The sequence below is a fragment of the Phodopus roborovskii genome, unplaced genomic scaffold (assembly GCF_943737965.1).
Source record: "Phodopus roborovskii unplaced genomic scaffold, PHOROB, whole genome shotgun sequence".
Taxonomy (NCBI): domain Eukaryota; kingdom Metazoa; phylum Chordata; class Mammalia; order Rodentia; family Cricetidae; genus Phodopus; species Phodopus roborovskii.
Window position 1 is genome coordinate 39,336,242 of NW_026126517.1, and position 12,691 is coordinate 39,348,932.

At 39.0% G+C, this 12,691-nt stretch overlaps 1 protein-coding gene across 2 annotated transcripts in view; it reads right to left on the reverse strand.

Moving 5' to 3' along the window:
- Positions 1-12,691, reverse strand: part of Pias1 (protein inhibitor of activated STAT 1) — a 111,645-nt gene that overhangs the window by 75,916 nt on the left and 23,038 nt on the right. For both annotated transcript variants that reach the window (XM_051197711.1, XM_051197713.1), the window contains exon 2: positions 1,803-2,247. In XM_051197711.1, coding sequence (XP_051053668.1) covers positions 1,803-2,247 — 445 coding nt within the window. The remainder of the gene's footprint in view (positions 1-1,802; positions 2,248-12,691) is intronic.

The window sequence follows — 12,691 nt, forward strand, 5'->3', positions numbered from 1 at the left end:
GATACTAGGCACCATGTGCAGGCGAAGCATTCATACAAATAAAATAAATCTAAATTTGTTTTTAAAAAATAAAATGGTGTTATAAACTCCTTGTTGTTTGTTAGGCTGGCAAGATGACTCAACATGTAAGGGTATTTGCCTTCAAGTCTGAACACCTAAATTTGATTTCTAGGATTTGCATGGTAGAAAAAATGAACCAACTCTGATCTACACAAGCTATAACACCTGCATGAATGGAGTACACATGTATACACACACAATGCAAAACTAAATCCATAAATTGAATGAATTCATATAATAAAAAATCATGCTGTTTGGAAATACCTTCTGTATCTTCATTTATTCTTAGAAATTCTGCTAAATACAATTAAAATCAAATATTTCCTTGTTCACTGGCAGAATTTCAGCAAGTCTCTAAAATTCATGGCTCCACACAATACACAAACAGGAACCACTAATTGGATTCAGTAGATTGTAAAGAAACCAACAAACTAACAAAAAGGAAGTTAGGAGGGGGACATATTGAGAAGGATCCAAGGAGAGATGATCAAAACATATTGTACACATATATGAAATTCTCAAAGAATACATTAAAAATCTAATTTTAAAAAGCCTATACAAAAGATTGGTGGCACATGCCTGCCAATTCCAGCTCTTAGATGGTACAGACAGGAGGATCAATATTTCAAGGTCATATTCTGCTTCATGTAGAATAATACTAGGCCAACCTGGACTACATTAGACCCCAATACAAAAAAAAAAACAAAAAAAACACTCCTACCTTCTCCAAAAGTATTCAAAACTTGTTCTCAATACTCAGCAATTCCTCAAGCTGAAATATTTAATATTAATGACAGGAATTAATAAACATTTCTATAGGAGCCAGACAGGAACTACTTTAGGCTCCAGGACATATAAAAAATTCTGAGCTGCACCCAGGAAGCAGAAACAGGGAGAACTGCAGTGAGTACTGGCCTGGTCAGTGTCAGATTTAGACCTGCCTCAAACAACAACAAAATTCTTACAAAAATATCACACAAAACCAAACCAGTAGAATTAGCTTGCCAAGCACTGATTCATAATAAGCCAGCATCCAAAAAAGTTTGCTATTAAAGTATATTCTACCAAAAGCATCACAAATCACAAAAAAGTCAACTGTTTCACATTAATAAAGCAGATGACATCATAGCAACTAAAAATGATTAATAAGTATGTTGAACTCTATACTGTGACAAGGAAATCTCAGGATGGAAAACCTACTAACAGAAAGTTCTAGCACTCATATTACAATAAATAGGAATTTGTGTATGTTACATATGTATGCCTAACACACATGTCTCAACTTGAAAAACAGCAGCTGAAAGTTGACCACAGCTTCAAAGCTCAAATTTCCTTTTATGATAATTAAAACAATTTATACATTCAAGTAATCAAAACTGGTCAGTCTGTTTTAGATGTCATCAACCACTGAAAATTAAAAACAGAGTTTAGAGACTGGTGGTAATTTGTTTTCCATTTTAATTTACAAGGGTTACTGTACATTAATTAGAAGCCAGGCACAGTGGAACATACCTTTAATTCAATGGCTCTGGAGGCAGAAGCAGGAGGATCTTTGTGAATTCAAAGACAGCCTGGTCTATATAGCAAATAGGACAGCCAGTGTTTATATGATGAAACCTGGTTTCAAACTCACTATTTATTGTGTTCAAAACTTTTGTCTAAAGGACAACTTTTAATATATTTGATTCAATCTAAAAGAAGAATGCTAACCACAGCGGTAATCGAATTGCCTCCTATCTTACCTAGACTTGTGGGTTTGATCAGCTCATCCAGCAGGTCATAGAATGGTAACTTTTGTAGCTTTATATCCGGATGGACTGGGTGCAGCGCTGATGTGAGATGTGGGAGTTCCAGTTCATGTTTAGGTCCCAGAAGAGAAACAGGGAGTAGTGGGGATGATGCAGGGTGACCATCATAGGTGAGCTGTGGAATGGTGGATGGAGACAGAGTTGCTGGCATAGGACTTGAATGTACGTTGGGAATAGACAAGTCCGCAGGCGTCATAATTTTCTGAGGGAACCGCCGCCTGTAGAGTTCTTTAATTTTCATTTGTACAGCAGGACTGCAGCCAGCCTTTAACAAATGCAAGGCTTTTGTAAGAAGTTCGTGTTTGCGTCCGTGCTTGTTCCTCCCAGCGTAGCCCAACAGAACTTGGAGTTCAGAAACTCTAAGGCTCATAACCATTTGCTTAGAGGAAAAAGTAAAATGTAAAATATTAGTGCCTGAAACCATAATTTACAATCCTAATTTTTTATTAGCCTTTTCATATGGTTTGCTTAAATGCCAGCTCATTTAACACCCTTACTATTCCAAATCAAGCTTAAACAATTAACAATAAAGAAAGTTTAAAATATGCATAAGTTTACTGATTCCCATGTAGGACTATAAAGGACATAGGATCAAGTTTACACTATGCAGGACCACAATTCACTTTATCCTACCTACCATTCAGTGACATTAGCAAGCACTTACAAACTCTCCAGACTTCAGATGGAGGAGTAGTAATGTGCCCTCAAGAGCACTCCTACCTTCTTCAGGGGAAAAAAAAACTAAGTACATTGAAACTAAACATCCCACCTCAAACCCTGGACACATTATCAGGTAATAGTCTCTATATTAATCAAGGAACAATTACTATTTTCCTGAGGCCTATCTCTTAAGTCTTTGCTGTTATACAGCTAGCAGTCCCATCAAATGCTAAAGCTCTTGATTCCCACTTAGACATCAAGAATTCCACCTTTACACTGTAATAGATGAAGCTAAATGACAGAAATCTACTTACCTTCATTAATCCTGGGTTCACAATTTATTTCATCACTGTTTCTACCCCTCTACCCTGCCCCTTCTAAGAACAACAGAAAATGGAAATCTAATCAGAACCTTTGCATTTTAAAGCAACAGAAAAGGGAACCAAAGAGGCAGGACTGACCCTGACCACACTACTACATATGGAAGAAGCCTTGTCTCTGACAGATGTCAGGATGAATACACACCTGCAAGCTCCCCATTTATTAAATCCTTCATTTCCTAAACGACTGGATTCTCTGGCCTCATGCCAAACACCAACACACAGTGGCTGCACTGCCTCCCTACCTTCCTGTGGGGCTATAATACCTTTTCTAAACAAACCCATTAGAGCAGTGGTTCTCAACCCAATGCTGCAGCCCTTTAGTACAGTTCTCATGTTGTGGTAACCCCAATCATAAAATTATTTTTTTTGCTACTTCATAACAGTAATTTTGCTAATGTTATGAATTGTAATGTAAGTATCTGTGTTTTCTGATGATCTTATGTGACCCCTGTGAAAAGTTCATTCCAGCACCCAGTGGGTTACAACCCACAGATTGAGAAGGCTACACCTGAGTCCTTTCAGGTAGCAGAACAACGCCCCAGTGACCAATGGCTGAAGCACTCTGATGCAACAGAGCTGGCCAGTCAAAGTTGTCTATTGTCCCACTGTTTCTTTCCCACCTTCAGGTTCACCAGCCTGTCCCAGGAGATTAGAACTCTTTTACTGTCTCTCTCTACTGGCCATTTCTTGGGTATTTTTCACACTTATCCTACTGCACTATCATTTCTATCCATATTGTGATTCCTTGCCTAGATTGAGGTTCCCCAGAGCTGATGACCATTCTAGATGAAGGTTTTCTGGAGCATATGACCATCTTACCTTCAGCATCTAGAACCAGAGTTTGTTTTGTTTTGTTTTTGGTTTTTGGAGACAAGGTTTCTCTGTGGCTTTGGAGGCTGTCCTGAAACTAGCTCTTTTAGACAAGGTTGGTCAAACTCACAGAGATCCACCTGCCTCTGCCTCCCAACTGCTGGGCTTAAAGGCATAAACCACTATTGCCCGGCTAGAACTAAAGTTTGTTATCAACTATGTGGACAGTGAAGGAATGAACAAGAAAAGCATGCCAGAAGGAATGGAGGTAGAGTGTGCAGCAATAAATCATTCAAATCAATGCCCAAATTCTTGTGCTGTACAGAGACATACAAAGATGTAACACAGACTTTAGGAACAAACTGCTGAGCACAATGGTAAGAGCAGCAATTGGGAGGCTGAGACAGGAAGATCTTAAATTCAAGACCAGCCTGAGATACATGGTCTCAAACAACAATAAAACAAATAATTCCACTCCCGCACTATAGGTATTTTCTTTTTGGATATTAACAGAGACTGCAAACAGGACAATAGTATCTTCTCCCTACTAAAGAAACATCTTAGGACAGTATAAAATAACTGGAAAAAATATTTCAAAGAGAACTGCCAAGCATGGTGGAACACATCTGTAATCCCAGTACTTGGGAGGCAGAGATAGGCAGATCTCTGTGAGACAACCTGGTCTACACATAGAAAAGTTCTAAGCCAGCCAGGGCTATACAGTGAGACCCTGTCAAGTGAGGAAGGGAGGGAGAAGAGAGAATAGTGCCACCAAGATGGCTCAGTAGGTATAGGTACTTACTTACCACCAAAGTTGACAACAGCCTAAGTTCAGTCTCCAGCATCCAAAAGTTCCTAAAAGTTTCCCTCTGACCTCCACTAATATATGTGTGTGCGAGTATATGCTACATGTGTACAGGAGCCTGCAGAGGTCAGATGAGAGTAGTGGACTTGTAGGAAGAGTTATAGACACGAGCTGTGAGGTGTCCAACAAGGGTACTGGGGACAAAACTTGGATCCTTTGGAAGGGCAGTAGCACGTGCTTTTAAGCACTAAACTGACTCTCCCAGAAATGCACTGTAAATCTTATGCTGGACATCTGTACTCCTTTACTTGACAGGCTGAGACTGAGGGAACCTGAGTTTAAGGTCAACTTGAGCTAAAAGGGAGATCCTATTATTTCATAATGATCTTCTGCTTTTAATGAAATAAAATCAAAATTCAAGGATTAGTCAATTAAAAAAATGGAGTTGGCTAGCATTACTTTTCTATTGCTGTGATAAAACATCATGACCAAGGCAACTTACAGAAGGAACAGTTTATTTAGGCTTATGGTTCAAGAGTGATAAGATTCCATCCATCATGGCAGGGAATTCTGTCTGCAGGCAGCAGGAACAGATGAGAGATCACATTTCAAATTGTAAGCAGGAAGCAGAGAGTGCAAACTGGAAACCAGATGAGGCTTTAAACTCTCAAAGCCCACCTCCAATGACAGGATCCCTCTAGCAAGGCCACACTTTCTAAACCTAACCAAACAATGCAACCAACTGGGGACCAAATATTCAAACATCTGAGCCTATGGCATCATTCAAACATCACAATGTCTTAGTTTCTTTTCCTGTTCTTGTTATAAAATGCTCTGACAAAAGCAACTTAAGGGAAAGGATGTATATTGGCTCAAAATTCAAGAGTAAAATCCATTATGGTTGGGAAGATGTCAGGAGCTTACAGAAGCTGGCCACATCACATTCACAACTGAAGACAGAGAGTAATAAATACATCATGCTACTCAGCTCCCTCCCACCATTTATAAAATCCAGGACCCACAACTGGTATTAATGGCCAGCAAATATTGTTGCCAAATGGGCGGGTCTTCTCATATCAATTAAAAAACCAAGTACCTCTCCCCAGGCATGTCCAGAAGCCCATCTTCCAGGTGATTCTAGACTCTGTCAATTAACACTAGCAGTCACATAGGCAAATGTGTTTGTTATTAAAAAAAAAAGGGGGGGCAGCATTAAATTTTAGAGATAGATATCTTTCCTTTTAAATCAACTCCATCCTCTACGTCACAAACAAAAACAGCAATTCATCACAAATTTCAGTGATGGTAACCTTTGTCGTTAGTTGTGAATACAAGATGAAATGTAGCACAGATGTATTATTGTATTTCTATGAAACACACACTGACAATTTACATAAAACAAAGTTCCTAGTTTGAAGGATCAAAGAAAAGGTTAAATGACAAAATAAACTTGCCAGCTGTCAATTACATTTTGACTGCCTCAAAAAAAGACAAAGCAAACAATAGGAACTGTTGAAAAAAATACTTACATAGAATGCACTCAAAAGACAGCTGCTATTAATGAGTCAAGGTTTCTAGTTTGGGTTTATTTTTAAAAAAAGATTTATCATTGTTACATTTTTGAGACAGGTATCATGTTTTATACAGGAACCAAAAGATCTGCTGAATGTCCCCAACTAATTCTACTTCAAATATATTTTCACAATTTTACAGAAACATTTCAATGAAATAAACCACATGCCTTTTAATTGGGGGTAAGAATCAATTTTAAAAAATGAATATAGTTTACCTCAATTTCTAATTCAAGCTTTAGCATTTAAACTATAAAGCTATGGCTAAGATAGATGTGAGCTCCATTAACCATTCACTGCACCGGATAACTGTGCACAGTGGAAGGCCAGGTGGTGTTCCTTGCTATTACTGGAATAGCTTTTGCATACTCTTGGGGGACTATAATAAGCACTGCATTTTAGAGAACTGAAGAAGGGGGTGGAAAAGGTCCAGCCATCTGAAGCATCACTCAAATGAAAGGCTGCAGAGAAGCATGCAATTAACTCACAATGCAGAAGTATTGACAACACATGGCAAAACTAAACATTTAAATACTTCTGAGATGCTGAAATGAAATATATTTTAATCTGCAACGTGCTCAAAATTCTTCATTTGTTTAGACTACAATAAAATAAATTCTTAACTAAGGATTACATTAACTATGATAGCTATTAGAAATTATCACCTCCTAGGGAATTCCAGCATTCTGCTGACTATATCCTTGGATGATATGGTTATTAGAATCCTAGGGAATTAAAAATGGTTGAAAAGTATATATATTCTTCACAGAAGAGTATTCTGTGAAGAAATTCTTCCTAAAGTGTTTTATTTTTGATCAGATAGACATACATGGCCTTTTAAATTCTTTTTTAAACTTTTGTTTTTAGGTATTTGATGTACACCTGCATGTGGATGCCAAAGGAGAGCAGAAGGGGTCATCCCTGGAACTGGAGTCATAGGCAGTTGTGAGCCATCTGATGTAGATGTTGGGAAGAACAGAAAGCTTTTTTTAGCCACTACATTTTCTCCAGCCCCATGTGTACAATTTTGAAAAATATTTTAAAATTTTTGTTATTATTATTATTATTAATGTATAAGTGTTTTGCCTCCAAGTATGTATGTGTACCATGTGCATGTCTGGTGCTGATGGAGGTCAAAAAAGGGCACTGGATCTGCTGGAACTGAGTTATAGATGGTTGTGAGCTAACATGGATCATGGGAATTGAACCTGGGTCTTCTGAAAGAACAAGCGCTCTTAATCACAGAGACATCTTTCTAGTCCATTTACATTTTTTGTTTGTTTTTCGAGACAGGGGCTCTCTATGTAACTCTGGCTGTCCTGGAACTCGCTCTATAGACCAAGCTGGCCTTGAACTCAGAGATCAGACTGCTTCTGCCTCCCAAGTGCTGCTGGCATTAAGGGCATACACCACAACCATGTGGCCCACGCACACAACTTTTAAAATCTTAATAGTTTTACAAGAAACAGTAGTTCCTTGCTGCACCTTCAATTTTAGCTTTTTTCTTTGAGAACTTTTCACCATCTGTACAGCAGCTTGTTAATTTTTTTCTTGAAGGTATCTACTGACTTCCAATTATAAGAGATAATGCTTTTAGCTGTCAAATCTCGTCATCTACCATCTCCCTATCATAATTTGTGATTAAATCTGCTTACATTATTATGACTGTAAATAAAATTCACTGCTGAACCAAAAGTACATCACAATTATGTTTTCTTTTCATATAACTTTGCTCTCTTTATATTTAATACCCACCATTTTTTGTGCCTGATTAGTATTCTATGTACTTACTGTGATTCATCTGCACATTCAAACTTTCCTCTCAATAGATTCAATTATGTGGAGGAAAGCTGTTTTAATTCTGGTTGGTTTTGTCTTATATCTTTTATTTCTTTTTTTCGGATCTTGTTTTGCTTCAAGTTGTCTTGTTTTGTTTGGTTTTAAGACAGGGTTTTCACCACATAGCCCAAGCTAGCCTGGAATTTGCTATTGTAGCTCAGACTAGCTTCAAATTCAGTAACTTCTTACCTTAGACCCTGCAGTGCTAAAATTATAGAAGGCTCTTTCTTCCTAGCATACATAGCCTCAACAGCCTGCTATAAGACTACAATGTGTACAGTTAGATCTGAGCCTAGTGCACACTTATGGTCACAGAATTTTCCTTTTATGTGTCACCGGAACTCCCATCTATACCCCACATTGAACCCCATATTTCCTTATTGCTTGTCCTCCTTTCTTGGCTTCTATTCCAATAGATTTCTGAGAAGGGGGCATGAGAAGTGTGTTTTTATGCCTTATATTATTTATAAAATCAATACTTCCTCACATTTAGCCCTTGAGTTTGGCTCAGTATAGAATTTAGAGAGAAAATTTTCAGCAGAATTTAAGACATTTCCTTATTTTCTGTTTCCAGTGTTGGCATTAAGATTAGACTAGGAGCTGGAAAGCACAGCAGTTAAAAGTATTTGGTGGTCTTGTAAAGGACACAGGCTCAATTCCCACCATCTTTAAGTCCAGTTCTAGGAGAATCTAACTCCCTAGATTCTCCTTCATCTCGGAGGGTAGGATCCATACATACATGAATGCAGGCAGCACACTCACATACATATTAAATAAGTCTTTTTAAAACTTTTTTTAAAGCTTAGATGTGAGGCTTTGTGGTACATGCCTATAATCCCAGAACTTGGAAGGAAGGTGGAGGTGGTGGATCAGAAGTTCAAAGTCACCCTAAGCTAAACAGTTTGTTTGTTACCAGCCTGTGCTCCAGGAGACCCTATTGCAAACATACAAACAAACAGCCTCAATACTGTTCATCTCTAATCCTTCATGGTTACCTGTACATCCCCCATCTGGAAGCTTACAGAATTTCCTCTTTAGGTGTTCTGAAAGTTCACATCATCATGCATCAGCAATGACTTTTTGGCTTGTTTCTATATGGTCTAGTAATTGTTGAGCTTTTACATTTAGAGATGCATATCTAACAAGTCGTTTTTTTGTTCTCTTTCTCACAGCCTGCCATTTAGATAGTAAGCTTCCAAAAAATGATCTCCAAATGTTCTCAGGGAATTGTATCGAGTAATGGGATGTCTGTCAGTCCAAAGACAATATCACCCTTAACTTCCTTTGTAGATACATAAAACTTACTTACTTTCTTACACACACACACACACACACACACACACCTATTTCCAACTACAAAAGGGAAAGGAGTCCATTTTGCAATTAATAGAAAGCGCCAGTTTTATACTGTCATTAGCTATGACCTTTCTTATTAAAAGTTGTGTCTACATTGTAAGCAAGAATAAGTCCCCTCAGTCACAAAGTAGACTCTGTACTGTAAGTCTTTATCTAATATCACTATATAGCCAAGTATGAACTAGAATAAAATTTTAAGATAAAAATAGGCAGTTAATAATGTCATATTTCAGTTATAATATTTTCTATAAATCTAAATATAAATAAATATAACTATATACAATAAAGCTAGGCATGGTGATTCATACCTTTACTCCAGGCACTGGGAAGAAGCAGGAGGACTGATAGAAGTCTGCAATCTACAAAGTGAGTTCCAGCCCAACCTGGTCTATATAATGAGTTTCATGTCCTGCCTGGGCTACAGAGTGAGTTCCAGGCCTGCTACAGTGCAAAGTGAGGCTATCTCCCAAGAAACCCAACAATGAATCAGATTCATTAAGAAAAGCATATTACAATAGAAATATTTTCTACATTGTTTCCAAAGTCAGATTATTCAATGAGACTAATTTCTAAACTCTGGACCATCTGTAACCTTTCCCATTAGAAATGATTCCTCATCTGGGCACAGCAGCTCATGTCTATAAGCTTAGCACATGAAAAACTGAGGCAGGGTCATTGCCATGAGTGTGAAGCCAAACTAGGGCTACTACATAGTGAGTCCCAGAGCTTGAACAACAAAGAGACATAGCCTTTAAAGGCAAAGGAGCAAACAAACAAGGAAAGGAAAAGAATAAAGATAGAAATGAAAACACAAAATAACCAACTGGTAGATTAGTAATTTGTCAACAACACTTAGTTCAACCAGAAAACCTAGTTAGACAGTTTCTACTCAAAGTAAAAGTAGTAAATCAGGTTGGCTGCATCCTTCTCTATAATCATCTCCCTCCCAATTTCTCATCTTTTATTTATTTCTCAACATAAGACAACTGGAAAGTGATCTGCAACCAGCCCCTCCATCTACCACCTTCATTTCTCAGCTGATTACATTATGCTCTCAAAAGATGACAAAATATTGTGATTATATGTAAACAGAGATTCCATTTTCCTACAAGCAATGTACAAACTTAACATTTTGAAAGGGTTACCATGGTTTCATTTTTTGATAGATTATTTATACGTCATCCCCATCTATGTCCTACCACATTTCATGAAACATATGGATATAGGCTTCAAAAAGCTCTTTCTTGTTAACATGAATACTAAAAATAACAAATCTAACTTAGACTGTTATAAAATTTGGACACAGTATTAAGTTTAGTTTAATTTAATTTAAAATTCTAGAATTTAAAACACTAACACATTGACCAACTTCATGTGCAGAGACAAGAAAATATGGTTCTTATTTAAGGAAAAAGCTGCTCTGTCACGACTCAGATAGGCTTCTCCTAGTGCCTGCATTTCCCCTAGGGCCTAAGCTGTACTGGGACCCTACCTCATCTCTAGTCCACCTGCAAGACTCACCTTCCTAATCATTCAGCAACCCATCCACCAGTAGCAATTAGGTTAGTTTCTCCTTCAGTTTGTGTAAACATTTCTGAGTCTGAAGAAGCAATCTTGAGTGTCTAGCACCTCTCTGGTACTATTGGAGACAGAGGTGGCTGGGGGCAAGGCCCTCTTCACCTGGTCCCATCCCCCCCACCCTTAGAGCTGCAATACAGCAGTTTCCTTAAGCCAAATCAGGATACTGCATCTCTTCCTGCCCTATTCTCCCATCTTCCCTTCAGAGCAGAGCAGAGCTCAGAGCACAGACAGAGATCAGAGCATGGAGCACAGCGGAGCACGGAGCAATGGCTTTTGCCAGAGCAAACCCTTCCCCGCTGGAAACAAGCTGTATAACACTTCTGTTAGGAAAGCCTTCCCTTCAGAGCTGACTATAATTCCACTAGGCCCTCATGGCTTTTGGGACCCCCTTTTCCTGTGGATGAGACCCTCCTCCTAGAGCTCAATCATTGCCCTCTCCTTCTCACCTCTATGAAAGCCCTGGCACAAGACTAAGCCCCCAACTACCATTGAGTGTGGAGACCACCCACTGAACAGGTTGGTCCTCATGTAGTCCTCCCTGAGGACAGGCTGCACTGACATTTTCCTTCTCTCTTGTCCAAGGAAATGTGTCTTCCATATCCTCTCATTTCCTCCTTGGGATACCTCTTAGGAAACCTCTATTCTCTACACCTGGCACCATACCTGAAGGGCTCTAAATTTATTCAAGTTTGGAATAAAATTTGGCTTCAATACTCCTTAGATAATCAATCCAAAAGGACACCTAATGGCACCTTAGATCTTAACATTATTTGAAAACTTTACAAATACTATGAGTTATTGGGGAAACCGAAAGAGATTCCCCATTCTGTGTTTCTCTTTTCTCAGCTTCAAGCTCGGTTTGTTTTTTTGTTTTTGTTTTTTGGCCCAGTCTCTCTCTCTCTCTCTCTCTCTCTCTCTCTCTCTCTCTCTCTCTCTCTGTCTCTGTCTCTGTCTCTGTCTCTGTCTCTCTCACACACACACATACACGCACGCACGCACGCACGCGCACACACTGTAAATGTCCTGTCTTTTAAATAACCATTGATGGATCTGCTAATTTGTTGCAAAGTGGTTGCCAGGAGCTGGACCTAGCAGGATCAGGAGAAAACGAAGGAATGGGCCAGTTGCAAGATGCATACACCTTCCACACTCTTCACTGACTGGTGCATCTTTCAGCTCCCTCCCAAAGTGTCCTCTGTCTATAGCCAGAACTTAAACTCCTCCAAGCTGTGAGGCCCAAACCAGATGATCCTTCCATTATTTTCCATCACACTAACAAGCCTCTTCCCTTATCTGCCTCAACCAGAAGTCCCTTCTCTTCCTTTCCAGGATCTCTGGTTTCCCTTTCTCCCTTCTCAGAGACAGGGTCTCTGAGATCCAGTCAGGATCAAGGCTGTCCCCAATGAGGACCCTGAATGAAATTACAATATCCCAGAGGGCATGCTTGCTAGGGATCAATTTGTAACTTGCTTCCTGGTATGTCTTCACAAGGCCACTCTTAAAATTTTAAATTATAATAAAACCCAAGAGGTCATTTAGGACAAACATGCAAACCTGACTCAATCCCTAGACCACTTCACAAAGACCCTCTTACAATATACCAATCTGGATCCCCTGAGTCCAGATGGAAAACAACTCCTATGGCCTACTTCTTCTCCCAGAGTTTCCTGATATTAGGGCTTAACTTCATAGGTTAGCAGGGCTTTAAGGTATACCTTTCAACTGGCCATAGCAACCAGGCTCCCTGGCCTCCCAAAACCTGAGAATCTCAGATCCCTGTTTCAAATGCAGTCAGGAGGATCACTGGTCCCAGACCTG